The 17,885-nt window shown below is 51.0% G+C and overlaps 1 protein-coding gene across 1 annotated transcript; it reads left to right on the forward strand.

Moving 5' to 3' along the window:
- Positions 1-212: 212 nt before the first annotated feature.
- Positions 213-16,378, forward strand: SYNGR3 (synaptogyrin 3). The gene is made up of 3 exons (XM_060260995.1): positions 213-224; positions 13,132-13,369; positions 16,098-16,378. Exons 1-3 carry the CDS (start codon positions 213-215, stop codon positions 16,376-16,378), a joined length of 531 nt encoding a protein of 176 aa, XP_060116978.1.
- The last annotated feature ends 1,507 nt before the right edge of the window (positions 16,379-17,885 follow it).

Here is a 17,885-nt window from a genome sequence, read left to right on the forward strand (position 1 = left end):
TAGGTTTTTATGCTCTTATTTTTTTTTTTTAAAAGAGCTTTCATTGCTCAGATGAGAAGTGGGGAAAACAGAAACCGTCTTCTTTTTAGGTGTGGGAAACAGAAGCCCAGAGTGGCATTCATGGGGTTCTTGGATGTCACGGCTAGACCAGAGGGACCCACCTGTACCTGCCTGGCCCAGGAATCATTTAAAGCCAGCCTCCTGCTGAGGAGATGGCTGTTCAGGTGAGCGTAAACAGCCTTTCTGTGGCCAAAGGCACCCTGCTGAATTGTTAAGCAAGAGACTTGTCTTGTTTCCCATATATATCCAGGCAGGTGTGCCCAAGCTGCCCCAAACAAAGATTTCCTTCTTGCTGCTTCTAGAAAGCAAGTGGCCATACCCAGTTTGAGGCATGTCTTTGCATGGGGAGGACAGGTTAAGGCTTGGTTTAACATCTGTGCAGTCAGATTATCAGACCCCTGAAGGTTGATTTGGAGCAAAATGACTTTTGAGGCTTCGCACATCAACTCCAGTTGGTTTCAGTGGAACAAATTTGTTCTTTCGATATCTGCAGAACAAGGGTCTCTGGAAGATTAGACAGCTGGAATATCCTGGGGGTGTTTTGGGTTTCTTTCTTTGTATCTTTCTTTTTCCATCAGTTAGAACACAAAGTGGCTTTAGAACAATCCTTCATTTGTTCACGGAGGTGGGCACAGCTGAGAAGTTCTGACACTTCCATGGTAGGAGTGGGGATTCGAACTCGGATCACCCAGGGTCCCAGTCTTCCACTTTTTCTGCAGTTTCCTTATTTGCTTTCCCTTCATGACATTTTGAGGGTCACTTTAGCTTTGTTTGCAACGTAAGATGAAACCCCATTTTTTGGAAGGCACACAGCTTTTGACTATGACTTTTTAAGCTAGCTTTTACGACTATACGAGGAGTCTGTTTCCTAGCTGGGAAGCCCTTTTATTTGCCTCCCAGAACCCGCAGGTTTTCTCAATATCCTGCAGCTGACACTTTCCCCTGAACATTCTATGACATCACAGCAGCTAAGCCAATAGCAGCGGATGGGAAAGGCAGTGCCTTGTTTGTAAGTGATGCTGTAGATGGAGTAAGACGCGGGGTCCTTTTCTGTCTTATAATAGTAAGCAAAAAAGAAAGAAAGAAAAGCAGACAGTCTTTTTTCCTTCTTTCTACACAGCTCAAGTTGGTGTTTTAAATAGGACCGAGGGTGTTGTATCTGTCTGGGGGTTTGTGTGTTCAGTACAAGATGTTTTTTTGTTTGGGGGGGCGGAGAGAGAGAATAGCGATAGAGTGTGAACAGATGGGCAATAAAACCAGAGAAATGCCAGCCAGTTAATTCCCCACCCCCCACCCCGATTGCGGGGGGGGGGGGGAGGGATGTGTGAGGAATGGGAAAGGCAAGGCTGAATTTCCTATTTGCGTTTTGTGCATCAGAGGCTTCGATCTAGGATGGATTCTAGGGTTGCCAATCCCCAGGTGGGGGCAGGGGATTCCCTGGTTTGGAGACCCCCCCCCCACTTTAGGGTCATCAGAAAGCGAGGGAGGGGGAGGGAAATGTCTACTGGGCACTTCATTATTCTCTAGGGAGAGTGATTCTCATAGGGAATAATGGAGAATTGGTCCATGGGTATCTGTAGAGGCACCAAATTTTTCAGCATAGCATCCGGTGCCTCTCCTCAAAAGACCCTCCAAGTTTCCAAAAGATTGGATCAGGGGGTCCAATTCTATCAGCCCCCCAAAAAGGTGCCCCTATCCTTCATTCTTTCCAACAGAGGGAAGGCATTTAAAAGGTGTGCGGCCCCTTGAAATGTGATGGCCAGAACTTCCTTTGGAGCTCAATTGTGCTTGTCACAGCCTTGCTCCTGGCTCCACCCCCAAAGTCTCCTGTCTCCACCCCCAAAGTCCCCAGATATTTCTTGAATTAGACCTGGCAACCCTAGATTCTATCCATTCTGCCTGGTGCTTTGAAGAAGAAGACTGCAGATTTATACCCCGCCCTTCTCTCTGAATCAGAGTCTCAGAGCAGCTTACAATCTCCATTATCTCCTTCCCCCACAACAGACACTCGGTGAGGTGGGTGGGGCTGAGAGGGCTCTCACGGCAGCTGTCCTTTCAAGGACAACGCCTGCAAGAGAGCTCTGACTGACCCAAGGCCATTCCATCAGGTGCAAGTGGAGGAGTGGGGAATCAAACCCGGTTCTCCCACATAAGAGTCTGTACACTTAACCACTACACCGAACTGGCTCTCAGGAAGTACGCAGCCCGGCAGCATTTGGGGAACGGGCAGGCCAAGAAACCGAGCAGACTGCAGGGATGAAATTGAAGGAGAAGATAAAATATAGGGGATAGGGTTGCCAGCCCTGCTTCCCTCTTGCTGGGGTAGAGTTGCCAGATCCAGGTTGGGAAACTCCTGGAGATTTGGGGATGGAGGCCGAGGAGAGCAGGGACTTCAGTGGGAGACAACGCTACTGAGTCCCACCTTTCAAAACATCCATTTTCTGCAGGGGAAACTGATCCCTGAAGGCTGGAGATGAGCTGGAATTCCAGGGGATCCCCAGGTCCCACCTGGAGGCTGGCATCACAATGATGGTAATGATATTGTACCCCACCCTTTGCTCCGAATCTCAGAGTGGCTCGCAATCTCCTTTTCCTTCCTTCCCCACAAGGGACACCCTGTGAGGTAGGTGGGTGGGGCCCCCTGCTCTCTCAAGACTCCACCCCCCCCCAGGAAAAAAAATAATCTCCAGGAATTTCTCACTCTGAAGCTGGGAACCCTACAAAGAAAAGCTTCAAAGCAAAACGTATAGCCAAAGCAGCATCATTGTCATGGCGTAAGAGGATGTGCAGAATTTTCTGTGTGTGGTTTTGGGGTTTTTCCCCCTTTTTTAAGTGGAGAATTCAGAAGAGAAAAAATAGATTTTTGCAAAATGCTTTGGAAAATGGCACCCAGGGCTCTTCTGTGCGTTCCAGGCAAGGACGGAGGGTGGGTTGGTGAGATTCTCAGCCCTGCAGCTTTTAAAATTGTTCTTTGTGAACACCTCGAGAGGAGGTCCTTCGGTCTCTGAATCTGTAATTTAACAAGGAAGTAGATAATCAACTTAACATTGACTCCTGTGTTTGCTTGCTAGAAGGATCCGAGAATTGCATTCTGTTAGGAGCCAGGGAGGATAGAATCATAGAATCCTGGAGCTGGATGGGACCCCCAGGGTCATAGAATCATAGAGTTGGAAGGGACCTCTAGGGTCATCTAGTCCAACCCCCTGCACAATGCAGGAAACTCACAAACACCTCCCCTTAAATTCACAGGATCCTCATTGCTGTCAGATGGCCATCTAGCCTCTGTTGAAAACCCTCCAAGGAAGGAGAATCATAGAATCCTAGAGTTGGAAGGGACCTCCAGGGTCATCTAGTCCAACCCCCTGCACAATGCAGGAAACTCACAAACCCCTCCCCCTAAATTCACAGGATCCTCCTTGCTGTCAGATGGCCATCTAGCCTCTGTTGAAAACAAGGAAGGAGAGCCCACCACCTCCCTAGGAGGAAGCCTGTTCCACTGAGGAACCCCTCTAACGGTCAGGAAGTTCTTCCTAATGTTTGGGTGAAAACTCCTTCGAATTCATTTCAATCTATTGGTTCCGGACTGACTTTTGCGACAACCGAGAATAACCTTGCCTCCCTCTTTTCATCGTGGTTCAAGGCGGCTGAATCCGAAACCACCGGAATGTCTCGAATCTTTTTCTAATGATTTATTTGCCATCTTTAGTTTGTGCTCCAGTTCTCACAGGACTGTAAAACATCCAGTTGGGGGCGCCCTTCGTCACACGTTCCATGCAACAAAACCAGTTCCCTCGCAGCTAGAAAGCCGGCTTCTCAGGGCAAAGGGCAGGGGAGAGTGCTTTCCTCTTGATCTTTGTGCAAAGGAGAGAAGCTGCATTCAGACAATCCACAGGACTGTAGTGACTAAGGTCGGACCGGCTCAGCGCCAACCGGGTCTTGCCCCTTCCATTAACAGCTGCCGGGCGTTATTTGTCAGCGTGTGTTCTGCTTACCCTTGAGGGGGGAAAACACATTATAATCTTTTATTAGCACATAGCTGCTGCACGCTTTGTTCTCACTGGGCCATCTGAGCAGCTTCTCAGCCGTCGCCTTTCGCTTGTAAATGGTTGCTGAGCCGTTCTGGGAAAGGGCTGTGAAATCACCATGAGAACAAAAGCCAACGTCATGTCTGTCTGTCTCCACCTCCTACCAGAGTCTAGGGTGCTTCTAGTGGCCATCAGCGGGGAATTGGGGATGCCAACCTCCAGGTGGGACCTGGGGATCCCCTGGAATTTTAGTTCATCTCCAGACTACGAAAGGGGGCAGGGGGTCCCCGTTTCCCCTGTCTTTATTTCCCATGGCTGTTGACTAGCGATTGGTCAATCACTTTTGCTTTTGGTGGGGGTAAATGAGGTTCTGCATTTCTGTTTCATGTGACCGTCTATGCCAAGGGTCCCCAATCTTTTCTGGAGACTGCGGGCACCTTTGGAATTCTGACAGTGTGGTGGGTGCTAATCCCCAGTTGGGGGCAGGGGATCCCCAAATTTGAAGGCCCTCCATCCACTTCAGGGTTATCAGAACGTGTGGGGGGAGGGAAATGTCTGCTGGGCACACTCCATTATTCCCTACGGAGATTGGTTCCCATAGGGTATAATGGAAAATTGATCCATGAGTGCCTGGAGCTCTGCGGAGGCATCTTTGAGATATCAGCACTAAATTCACAGCACAACATCTGGTGCCTTTCCTCAAAGCATCTCCCAAGTTTCAAAAAGATTGAACCAGGGGGTCCAATTCTATGAGCCCCAAAAGAAAGGGGCTCATAGGATCATCCAGTATTTCCAAATGGAGGGAAGGCATTTAAAAGGCGTGTTGTCCCTTTAAATGTAACGGGCAGAACTCCCTTTGGAGTCCAATCATGCTCGTCACAACCTTGCTTCAGGCTCCACCCCCAAAGTCACCTGGCTCCACCCCCAAAATCTCCAGATGTTTCTTGAGTTGGACCTGGCAACCCCGCACAGCTGCAAAATGGCTGCTGAAGGAGGTGCAGCCAGTTACAAAATGGCCACCATGGGTTACCTTCAGTCACCCTGTGAAGACCCTAACACTGTGGGGGCAGTTGCTGCCAAAACAATATTATTCAAAATCGGCACAGCCAGTCAGAAGCCTTGCTGGGCAAAAGCCCCATTCCCTTTCTAAAAACACATCAGCCTCCGGGGGAGATGTCTGCAGGTACCATGTTGCTCATGGGTGCCATGTTGGACACCCCAGTCTAGACACTCTTGGATCTTCCCTTGCCAGTCTGGTGTAGTAGTTAAGAGCAGTGGACTCTAATCTGAAGAACCAGGTTTGATTCCCGCTCCTCCTCCACACGCAGCTAGTTGGGTGACTTAGGGTTCTCTTTCTCTTAGCCCCACCTACCTCAAGCTGTCTATTGTGGGGAGAGGAAGGGAAGGAGATTGTAAGCTGCTCTGAGACTCCGAGTGAAGTGCAGGGTATAAATCCAATCTCCTCCTCCCCCTCCGCTTCTTCTTCTTCTTCTTCTTCTTCTTCTTCTTCTTCTTCTTCTTCTTCTTCTTCTTCTTCTTCTTCTTCTTCTTCTTCTTCTTCTTCTTCTTCTTCTTCTTCTTCTTCGCAACAGCTTCATTTAGTACTAGATTCCCCTGCTCTGAACAGAGCATGAAGAGTGGATTGGATATAGAAGCACACGAGTCCAATACTCAACCCATCTGTGGATTCAGAGTTCTTAGAGCCCTCTTCAGGGTCCTTCAATTAAGCCCGCCTGAGCTGGGTGCCTCTTGTCTTACGATGCGTGCGCATGAGCACTAACGCACAGCTTGCAGCGTTAATGTACTGCAATTGCTACACAGCACAGCCAACACCAGTGTGGTCTTGAGAGACCACATGGCAGCTACCTGGTTCCGTGGCCAGGTTTTCACAAGCGGGAGAAAGAAGCAGAGAAGACCCGGAAAACGTAGTGCTTCAGATTGCGGTGGGAGGTTCAGATTGTGGAATGCCCCCCTGTGTTAAAAGACTCCCGCTCAGCCAAAAGAGACGCAGTAAAACCATCTCTAAATCACTGGCAAATGGGAGAGTGGGCATGGCAGAACCTCCTTCAATACATAGCCATGCCAGAGTGTTCTGGCTGTGATTCTTGTTGTGGGGTGGGAAAGGAAGTTTGTGCCAGCAGCCCCCCCCCCCCCCGTTTCCATCTGTGCGAGGTTGGAGGGTGTGAAGCAGTACAGGGTTCCACCCCGCAGTTGAAATTCAGGTTGTTAAGAAAAAATAATGACAGTCTTGTTTATTTGTGCATGGCAAGATAAAGAGGGAGGTTTGGGGAAAGTGTGCACAAGTCGCAAACTCCAAAGTAGCAGGAGTAGAAATGCAAACCGAAAATGTAAGCGATGAGATTTCTGTGGCAGGTAGAGGCATCCTAGAGAGAGCAGGTCGCATTGTTTTTTGACAGCTGGGTTCTAGTCCTCGTTGTTGTAGAAACTAATCTGAAAATTCTGGGTATTGATAACTTAAATATCCTTGTTGTTTTCTATTTTTGTGGTCCTATTTTCTGCTTTGGTTAAAAACATAACATTGAAGCCACGCTGGAACAGGCCAATGGCCCACCCAGTCCAACACTCTGCGTCACACGGTGGCCATACCCAGGTGCCATGAGGAGGTCCACCAGCAGGGCCAGAACTCCAGAAGCCCTCCCACTGTTGCCCCCCAAGCACCAAGAAGACAGAGCATCTCTGCCCCAGACATAAGATAAGAGAAGCCATGTTGGATCAGGCCAGTGGCCCATCTAGTCTAACATTCTGTGTCACACAGGGGCCAAAACCCAGGGCCATCAGGAGCTCCACCAGCAGGGCCAGAACTCCAGAAACCCTCCCACTCTTGCACCCCCCAAGCACCAAGAAGACAGAGCATCACTGTCCCAGACAGAGTCTTCCATCTATACCTTGTGGCTAATAGCCATTGATGGACCTCTGCTCTAGATGTTTCTCCAGTCCCCTCATAAGAACACAAGAGAAGCCATGTTGGATCAGGCCAATGGCCCATCCACTCCAACACTCTGTGTTACACAGTGGCCAAAAAACCCAAGTGCCATCAGGAGGTCCACCAGTGGGGCCACAACTCCAGAAGCCATCCCACTCTTGCCTCCCAAGCACCAAGAAGATAGACCATCACTGCCCCAGACATAAGAACATAAGAAGCCATGTTGGATCAGGCCAGTGGCCCATCCAGGCCAATGATCTGTGTTACATACTAGGCAAAACCCTGGAATCAACAGTGAGGCCAGAAATCCACAAGCCCTCCTACTCTTCCCGCCCCCCCCGCCCCCCCAATACCTGATACTTTGTCTGTGTTGTTTCTAGTTGTTGTAGTCCAAGTTCCGTCTGGTTTTGGTTTTGCTAGGGATCCCCCAATATGTTTGGTCCATCCAAGTCAGGGCCCGCAAACAGAGGCGGTTTGCCGTCGCCCGCCTCTGCGTAGCAACCGTGGACTTCCTTGGTGCTCTCGCATCCAAGAACTAACCAGGGTTGAACCCGCTTAGCGTCTGAGATCTGAGGAGATCAGACTAGGCTGGGCCACAGTACGATGACATCATCGAAAGGTCTATAAACGTAAGCTTGGTTTTTTTCACAGCAAAACCAGCTCTTTGGTGCCAAAACGAAGATGCACAGATAGTGAGCAGCCCCGAGGATCGGAGGCGTCAGGCATCTGCTTTTGCGCAGGGCTAAACATGGCAACAGGAACCCATTTTTTTTCGGTCCTCGCTTCGAGCTGCCACCTGGGAATCTTCCCTCCCCTGGAGAAAAGGGCTGCAAACTCAAGTGTCATCGAAACGCTAAGTGACGGGGAGGAAAAACACTTCCCCTCTCTCTTCCCCTCCCACGGCAAAGCCTCTTAGCAGCTAGCACTTCCCCTTGGAGAGGCTTTGCGTTGCGAAGAAGCAGCGAGAGAGAATTTCCAGCCCGCGTTTGTCCTGGAAAAGTGGGGTTGGAGCGCTGGGCTCGTGTGCGGTCTCTCGCTTACACATTAAAGGCACCTTGCTTTATTGCTGTCGCAAGGAGGCTTGTCTGGAGTCCAGCCTCTCGGCCATTTCCCTCTGCACAGGTTGGGTGATGTTAAGGGGAGGGGCTGTGGCTCAGTGGCAGAGCATCTGCTTGGGAAGCAGAAGGTCCCAGGTTCAATCCCCGGCATCTCCAACTCAAAAGGGTCCAGGCAAGTAGGCGTGAAAAACCTCAGCTTGAGACCTTGGAGAGCCATGAATGGGGCTGTGGCTCAGTGGTAGAGCATCTGCTTGGTAAGCAGGAGGTCCCAGGTTCAATCCCCGGCATCTCCAACTCAAAAGGGTCCAGGCAAGTAGGCGTGAAAAACCTCAGCTTGAGACCTTGGAGAGCCATGAATGGGGCTGTGGCTCAGTGGTAGAGCATCTGCTTGGTAAGCAGGAGGTCCCAGGTTCAATCCCCGGCATCTCCAACTCAAAAGGGTCCAGGCAAGTAGGCGTGAATAACCTCAGCTTGAGACCCTGGAGAGCCATGAATGGGGCAGTGGCTCAGTGGTAGAGCATCTGCTTGGTAAGCAGGAGGTCCCAGGTTCAATCCCCGGCATCTCCAACTCAAAAGGGTCCAGGCAAGTAGGTATGAAAAACCTCCACTTAAGACCCTGGAGAGCCATGAATGGGGCTGTGGCTCAGTGGTAGAGCATCTGCTTGGGAAGGAGAAGGTCCCAGGTTCAATCCCCGGCATCTCCAACTCAAAAGGGTCCAAGCAAGTAGGCGTGAAAAACCTCAGCTTGAGACCTTGGAGAGCCATGAATGGGGCTGTGGCTCAGTGGTAGAGCATCTGCTTGGTAAGCAGGAGGTCCCAGGTTCAATCCCCGGCATCTCCAACTCAAAAGGGTCCAGGCAAGTAGGCGTGAAAAACCTCAGCTTGAGACCTTGGAGAGCCATGAATGGGGCTGTGGCTCAGTGGTAGAGCATCTGCTTGGTAAGCAGAAGGTCCCAGGTTCAATCCCCGGCATCTCCAACTCAAAAGGGTCCAGGCAAGTAGGCGTGAAAAACCTCAGCTTGAGACCTTGAGAGCCATGAATGGGGCTGTGGCTCAGTGGTAGAGCATCTGCTTGGTAAGCAGGAGGTCCCAGGTTCAATCCCCGGCATCTTCAACTCAAAAGGGTCCAAGCAAGTAGGCATGAAAAACCTCAGCTTGAGACCTTGGAGAGCCATGAATGGGGCTGTGGCTCAGTGGTAGAGCATCTGCTTGGGAAGGAGAAGGTCCCAGGTTCAATCCCCGGCATCTCCAACTCAAAAGGGTCCAAGCAAGTAGGCATGAAAAACCTCAGCTTGAGACCTTGGAGAGCCATGAATGGGGCTGTGGCTCAGTGGTAGAGCATCTGCTTGGGAAGGAGAAGGTCCCAGGTTCAATCCCCGGCATCTCCAACTCAAAAGGGTCCAAGCAAGTAGGCATGAAAAATCTCAGCTTGAGACCTTGGAGAGCCATGAATGGGCTCTGGCTCATTGGTAGAGCATCTGCTTGGGAAGGAGAAGGTCCCAGGTTCAATCCCCGGCATCTCCAACTCAAAAGGGTCCAAGCAAGTAGGCGTGAAAAACCTCAGCTTGAGACCCTGGAGAGCCATGAATGGGGCAGTGGCTCAGTGGCAGAGCATCTGCTTGATGTGCAGAAAGTCCCAGGTTCAATCCCCGGCATTTCCAGCTAATGCACCAGGTAGCAGGTGGTGTAAAAGACCTCTCCCTGAGACCCTGGTGAGTTCCTGCCAGTAGACCAGAATCCCTAACGTGGTGCCCATCGGATGCCATGTCAGCAATTTCCTATTCCCTGTGAGGACCCCATGGCTGTTTGGGGCCATGTAGGGGAAGAGGGGTTTCACCTTTAGACCCTTCGCCTCCCTTACCCCCCTGTGATTTGACCCATCTCAATTTGTTCTCACTGCCAAATCTTTCTGAGCTCCTGGCAGCTGGTATGTTTTCCTTAAACTGCTGTCGGAGGCTTTCCGACAGCCAAAAAGAAAACATTAGTTTTTGCATTATTTATGAATGAGATTAGAAGGCAAACTGGGCGGGGGGTGGGGGGGGGAAAGAACGTTGATATTACAGCTCTGGGACGACGGAGCTTCTTAGCTTGCTATTACGATCAGATGTATTTCCTCGGGCAGGGCGAGCGTGGGTCGGGAATCATCCACTTGCCTGGAAGAGATTAAGATCTAGGCGGTACGGGCAGGGCGAAGGGAACGGGTGTGTCACTGCATCTCTGACAGCGTCACTCAATGGGGGGCGGGGGAGAGAACCGAGGGGTCTAGAGGCTGATAGTGGAATTCAGGTGGAATTCCCTGCGGAATTCCTCCAAGGGAAAGGGTCTCAGGGAGAGGTCTTTTACACCACCTGCTACCTGGTGCATTAGCTGGAAATGCCGGGGATTGAACCTGGGACTTTCTAAACAAGCAGATGTGGTGGCGGCTGAGAGCATAGAGAGCTTCAAGAGGGGACTGGATGAATCTATAGAGCAGAGTGGCTCTTAGCCACAAGGTTTAGACGGAACCCGCTGTTTGAGGCAGTGATGCTCTGTCTTCTTGATGCTTCGGGGGCAAGAGTGGGATGCCTTCTGGAGCTCTGGCCCTGTTGGTGGACCTTCTGATGGAACCTGGGTTGTGGCCATTGTGTGACAGAGTGTGGGCCTGGGTGGGCCATTGGTCTGATCCCGCACGGCTTCTCTTCTGTTCTTATGTCTGGGGCAGGGATGCTCCATCTTCTTGGCAATTGGGGGCAACAGTGGGAGGGCTTCTGGAGTTCTGACCCCACAGATGGACCTCCTGATGGTGCCTGGGTTTTGGCCGCTGTGTGACACAGTGTGGGGGACTGTGTGGGCCATTGGCCTGATCCAACAGGGCTTCTCTTATGTGCTTATAGTAGAAACTAATGTAGGCAAATCTAGTTTCACTGTTATCACAAGATATTGGATTTATATCCCGCCCTCCACTCCGAAGAGTCTCAGAGCGGCTCACAATCTCCTTTCCCTTCCTCCCCCACAACAGACACCCTGTGAGGTAGATGAAGATATTGGATTTATATCCCGCCCTCCACTCCGAAGAGTCTCAGAGCGGCTCACAATCTCCTTTCCCTTCCTCCCCCACAACAGACACCCTGTGAGGTAGATGAAGATATTGGATTTATATCCCGCCCTCCACTCCGAAGAGTCTCAGAGCGGCTCACAATCTCCTTTCCCTTCCTCCCCCACAACAGACACCCTGTGAGGTAGATGAAGATATTGGATTTATATCCCGCCCTCCACTCCGAAGAGTCTCAGAGCGGCTCACAATCTCCTTTCCCTTCCTCCCCCACAACAGACACCCTGTGAGGTGGGTGGGGCTGGAGAGGGCTCTCACAGCAGCTGCCCTTTCAAGGACAACCTCTGCCAGAGCTCTGGCTGACCCAAGGCCATTCCAGCAGCTGCAAGTGGAGGAGTGGGGAATCCAACCCGGTTCTCCCAGATAAGAGAGCTATGGCTGACCCAAGGCCATTCCAGCAGCTGCAAGTGGAGGAGTGGGGAATCAAACCCGGTTCTCCCAGATAAGAGAGCTCTGGCTGACCCAAGGCCATTCCAGCAGCTGCAAGTGGAGGAGTGGGGAATCAAACCTGGTTCTCCCAGATAAGAGAGATATGGCTGACCCAAGGCCATTCCAGCAGCTGCAAGTGGAGGAGTGGGGAATCAAACCCGGTTCTCCCAGATAAGAGAGCTCTGACTGACCCAAGGCCATTCCAGCAGCTGCAAGTGGAGGAGTGGGGAATCAAACCCGGTTCTCCCAGATAAGAGAGCTCTGGCTGACCCAAGGCCATTCCAGCAGCTGCAAGTGGAGGAGTGGGGAATCAAACCTGGTTCTCCCAGATAAGAGAGATATGGCTGACCCAAGGCCATTCCAGCAGCTGCAAGTGGAGGAGTGGGGAATCAAACCCGGTTCTCCCAGATAAGAGAGCTCTGGCTGACCCAAGGCCATTCCAGCAGCTGCAAGTGGAGGAGTGGGGAATCAAACCCAGATAAGAGTCCGCACACTTCACCACTACACCAGAGACGGTCCTCCTGAACCAACCATTTGGAAGTCTCTGATGCAGAATGAGGGCTGGATTGAGCCTCAGTCGTCTGCCAATGGTAACCCAATGCTATTTCAATTTCTATCTTCATTAGACCAGGGGTGGCCAAACTGTGGCTCTCGAAACCCGCACTGCCCCATCAGCCAGCTTCAAATCACTTCTCCAAGCCAATCCAGCCAGCAGCTTGGAGAATGCATTGAAAGTTGCTTTCTTTCCACCTCTCTCTTCCCCATCTTCCTTCCTTCCCTCAAACATCTAATGTCCACGCCTCGCAGCTCTCAAATTTCCGACATTTATTCTGTGTGGCTCTTAACGTTAAGCAGGTTTGGCCACTCGTGAATTAGACTCTATAGCTGAACCTTGGGTTCCGTTCCTCAGCAAACTTTATAACACTTCAGGTGTACACTTCCTGGTACCGATAACGCTGTCTTTTGCCTCACGTGACATTTGCATTTTCGAATGTTTATATACTGTCAAATTCTAACTAGATGGTGTATCAGAACCGACTTCCTGGTGCTCTCTTGGTTGACCTTGTCTGAGTCAACCTAGCTGCATCCAGTTTTCCCAGATTCTCATGACTCAGATAAAAGATTTGAGCTCATCCACAAGAGTTGATGGGCAGTTACATTAGCTCCTATGAGCGGGGAAAGGTACTTCATGGGTGAATGTATTCTTGTTCCTGATTGTTCTGGCGAATTTCCATGTGTGACAGGACTTGATGGAATAACCAGGGTGTTATGAAATTACTGTGCACGATGTTTAAGTATTGAACTTTGGATGAAGGATGCATGCATACCAGATTCTTACAGGTTGTAACGAACTTGCATTTGCAGTTGAAGTTAAATAAATAAGATTTGTGTTTTTGTTTTTTTTAAGAACGACGATCTCTTTCTTGATGCAATTGGGAAACCACTTTCCCTCCGTCCCCAAAATGTGCCACCCCCACATTTCCTCAACAGCCTTATTCCTCCTCCTCCTCCTCCCTCTTCCAGATTTTCTCCATCATTGTCTTCGGCTCCATCATCAACGAGGGCTACGTCAACACGGAGAAGTCCCCAATCCTGAGGTGTGTCTACAATGGCCATGAGGGAGCCTGCAATTACGGCGTCGCCATTGGCCTCATCGCCTTCCTGGCCTGCTGCTTCTTCCTGGTGGTGGACCTCCAGTTCCAGCAGATCAGCAGCGTGAAGGACCGGAAACGGGTGGTTCTCTTGGACCTTGGCTTCTCGGGTAGGTTCCCTGTAGGCTAGCGGCAGTGCAGACTTCCTTCCTTCCCTCCTCCCTCAATGCCTTCCTTCCTCCCCCCTCCTTTCCTTCCCTCCTCTCCTCCCTCCTTTCCTTCCTTTCTCTCTCCTTTCCTTCCCTCCCTCCTTTCCTTCCTTCTCTGCTCCCCTTCCCTCCCTCCTTTCCTTTCTTCTCTCTTCTCCTTCCTTACCTCCCTCCATGCCTTCCTTCCTCCTTTCCTTTCCTTCCCTCCTCTCCTCCCTCCCTCCATGCCTTCCTTCTCTCCTCCCTCCCTGCCTTCCTTCCTTTCTCCCTCCTTTCCTTCTCTCCTCTCCTTCCTTCCCTCCATGCCTTCCTTCCTCCCTCCTTTCCTTCCCTCCTCTCCTTCCTTCTCTCCTCCTTCCATGCTTTCCTTCCTTCCTCCCTCCCTTCTTTCCTTCCCTCCTTCCCTTCCTTCTCCTCTCCTTCCTCCCTTCCTTCTCTCCTCCCTCCCTCCATGCCTTCCTTCCTTCCTCCCTCCTTTCGTTCTCTCCTCCCCTCCCTCCCTCCTTTCCTTCCTTCTCTCCTCCCTCTCTTCCTTTCTTTCCCTCCTCCCTTCCCTCCCCCCCTTTCTTCCTTTTTTCCTCCCTTCCTCTCCCTCCCAGAACATACACATTATCGAATGGCAGGGATCCAATTTCTAATAGTTTGTAAAGGTTGATAGTGTGTGAGGGGGAACAAATACCCTCTGTTGTGGCCCCCACCTTGTGGAATGGCCTGCTGGAAGATGGCTGCAGCCCTTCTGTCCTTCCACAAACTGTGTAAAACAGAATTCAGGAGGGCCTTTCTAGACAGGCCATTGATTGAGGAACAGAATGCTTCAGGAAGGTGCTTTATGGACTGTTCACTCGCACAGGATATATGCTGCATTTGCTGCCCATATTGCCCTCCCGTTGCTGCGTTATGTTCGACTACTGTAATGCCATTTCCCATAACCGTATCTTTGTCCTATCTCTCTGCGCTCGTTCAGATTTTTGTAATCCTAGAGATAATATGTTGCTTGTTAGACGTCTCGTCCTATTGATTACATTGGCAGTATAATCCTCTCTGAGTGGTGGTAAGAAATGTGGATTATAAATATAGAAAACAGACCAAATAGGTTTGCAGGCCTGTGGGCCCCTGTGGAGCTGTCCAAGGTGCTAGGCTAGGCAGAGAAATGTGTTTTCACACACGCTCCTATCGGAGAGTCTATAACTGGAGTTGCCAGGGATTGAACTGGGGAACTTCTGCAGAACAGCTGGACGAAGTTCCTGAAGTGATCCTTCCTTCTGTCGTGGCATCTCAGAACTGGAGGGAGGGAGGGAGGAAGTCATTGAGGGAGGGAGGGAGGAGAGAAGGAAGGGAGAGAGGGAAGGAGAGAGGAAGGAAGGAATTGCCATCTGCCCAATAAGGGAGCACTCCGGCTCAGGGGCAGAGCATCTGCTTGGCATGCAGAAAGGTCCCCGGTTCAATCCCCGCCATCTCCGCTTGCAAAATTTATTTATTTATTTATATTTCGATTTATATCCTGCCCTTCCCACCGAAGTGGCTCAGGGCGGCAAAAGGATCAGATGACAGGCAATGTGGAAGACCTTTGGCTGAAACCCCAGAGAGCCGCTGCCGGTCTGAACAGACAATACGGACCTTGATGGGCCAAGGGCCTGGTTCCCTATAAGGAAGCTTTGTGTGTGTGTGTGTGCTCCACTGGTCAGCGGAAGAGCATCTGCTTTGCGTACAGAAGGTCCGAGGTTCTGTCGCCAGTATCTGCAGTTAAAGGGGATGGGAAAAGACCCTTTTCTGCCTGAGACCCTGGAGAGCAGCTGCCAGCCCAGCAGGCAATACTTGATGGACTGATCGTCTGATTCAGTTTAAGGCAACTTCATGTGTTTGATTAAAGGACTGGAACACTTTCCCTATGAAGAAAGATTAAAAGCGCTTGGGGCTCTTTAGCTTGGAGAAACGTCGACTGCGGGGTGACATGATCGAGGTTTACAAGATTTTATTTATTTATTTAGTAGGCTTATATCCCGCCCTTTCCCTTAAACGGGCTCAGGGCGGATCACAACATACAGTAATAACGATAAAAACCTACAATACAGAGTTAAAACAATACATTAAAATTAAACAGGTAAGAACAATTTAAAAAAGATTATGCACGGGATAGAGAAGGTAGAGAAAGAAGTACTTTTCTTCCTTTCTCACAATACAAGAACTCGTGGGCATTCGATGAAATTGCTGAGCAGTCGGGTTAGAATGGATAAAAGGAAGTCCTTCTTCACCCAAAGAGCAATTAACACATGGAATTCACTGCCACAAGAGGAGGTGGGCAGCGGCTACAAGCATAGACAGCTTCAAGAGGGGAATGGATAAGCATATGGAGCAGAAGTCCATCAGTGGCTATTAGCCACAGCCTATTGTTGGAACTCTCTGTCTGGGGCAGTGATGCTCTGTATTCTTGGTGCTTGGGAGGCACAGTGGGAGGGCTTCTAGTGTCCTGGTCCCACTGATGGACCTCCTGATGGCACCTGGGTTTTTTTGGCCACTGTGTGACACAGAGTGTTGGGCTGGAGGGGCTGCTAGCCTGACCCAACAGGGCTTCTCTTAGGTTTGTGTGTTCTGCTTTCCAAATGGCCAGGTGTGTTTCATGCAAGAAGAGGTGGTCCAAATGACAGGGTGACCTCCTCCCAAGGTGCTCACAGGCTCTGGTGCCTTTCAGGTTTCTGGTCCTTCTTCTGGTTCGTGGGGTTCTGCTTCCTGGCGAACCAGTGGCAGCGGACACCACACAGCAAAGGGGCGACGCAAGCAGGGGACGCGGCCCGAGCAGCCATCGCCTTCTCCTTCTTCTCCATCATCTCCTGGGTAAGCATCCCCACCCTCCCTTTCCCTGCTCCACTTGACCAGGAAATGTGGCTGCCACAATCCCTTGGAGGGGGAGGGAGAAGGAATGCCCCACATCAAAGCAGAGGGCCAGAACTGACCCTCGGGGCGGGGTTCTGAAACTCAAAAGGTTTCAGCGGTGCCAGATCCCACCCACAATTGTGCTGCACAAATATGGGCTCCTTTTGTCACCCTGGCCCTCAAATGGCAGAGTTGCTGCAACAGGGAGGGAAGGAAAGAAGGGGAGAAGGGGAGGAAGGAAGGAAAGGAGGGAGGGAGGAAGGAAAGGGAAGGAAAGAAGGGGAGGAAGGGAGAGAGGAAGGAAAGAAGGAAGGAATGGGAGGAAAGAAAGGGAGGAAAGAATGCAGGAAGGGAGGAAGGAACGAGAAGAAAGAAAGGAAAGGGATGGAGGAAGGGAGGGAGGAAAGGAAGGAAAGAAGGGAGGAAAGAAGGGAGGGAGGGAGGAATGGGAGGAAAGAAAGGGGGAGGGAGGGAGAGAAAGGGAGGAAGGAAGGAAAGGAGGGAGGGAGGAAGGAAAGAAGGAATGGGAGGAAAGAAAGGAAGGGAGAGAGGAAGGAAAGAAGGAAGGAATGGAGGAAAGAAAGGGAGGGAGGAAAGAAAGCAGGAAGGAGGAAGGAACTAGAAGAAAGGAAGGAAAGAAGGGATGGAGGGAGGAAGGAAGGAAGGAAAGAAGGGAGGAATGGGAGGAAAGAAGGGAGGAAAGATGGAAGGGAGGGAGGAAGGAAGGAACGGGAGGAAAGAAAGGGGGAAGGGAGGGAGAGAAGGGGAGGAAGGAAGGAATTCTCTTTATTAAGTGCAAGTTCTTGGGGTTACCTTGGGCCAAGGCAAACACCACCTGTGTGTGTGTGAAGGCCTGCTGAATTACTGTCCTCTTAAACACCCTCCCCTTTACAGCCTTGCTCAGGTCTTGCAAACGGAGGCCCTTCTGGCTGCCTTGGCTGAGTCCACCCATCTCCTGCTGCGTGTTCCTCTTTTCTTGCTGCCTTCAGCTTTTCCTAGGATTACGGTCTTTCCCAGCAACCGTTGTCTTCCCATAAGGTGACCCAAGCGCAGTAGCTCCACTTTAGTTCTGTCAGCTTCTAGGGAGAGCTCCGGCTTGCCTTGATCTCGCAGCCTGGCTTCTGCCTCTGGCTGATGGTGGTGGTGGTGGGGGGCTGTATTCCCTCCCCCATTGCTGTTTGCAAGCAGCTGTAAAAGATGGGTGCTCCTGATTTGGGGGTGGAGTGATGTGTGAATGGAACAGGGGCCTGAGAGAAGTTTTGAAGGCTAAAGCCAGAACATCAAGCAGAGCATCCCTTTTGTTCTTGAAAGCTGCTAACTGGAGCTGCTGCGATGTAGGCCATGCTGTGGGGAGCTAATGCTGCCAGTCTCCAGGTGACACCTGGAACTCTCCTGTTCTTACAGTTGGTCTCCAGATGACTCCAGTTCCCCTAGAGAAAATGGCGGCTTTGGGAGGTGGGCGGAGTTTCCCCCCTCCCCAAACTCCACCTTCCCCAGACTCCACCCCCAAATCTCCAGGTATTTCCCAACCCGAACCTGACAACCCTAAATTCTTCACATTTCCCTCCCCAAGGAAGGCCCTCGATCCTACTGTACAAGGCGGTCA

This window comes from Heteronotia binoei, chromosome 20 (assembly GCF_032191835.1).
Source record: "Heteronotia binoei isolate CCM8104 ecotype False Entrance Well chromosome 20, APGP_CSIRO_Hbin_v1, whole genome shotgun sequence".
Classification (NCBI taxonomy): Eukaryota; Metazoa; Chordata; class Lepidosauria; order Squamata; family Gekkonidae; genus Heteronotia; species Heteronotia binoei.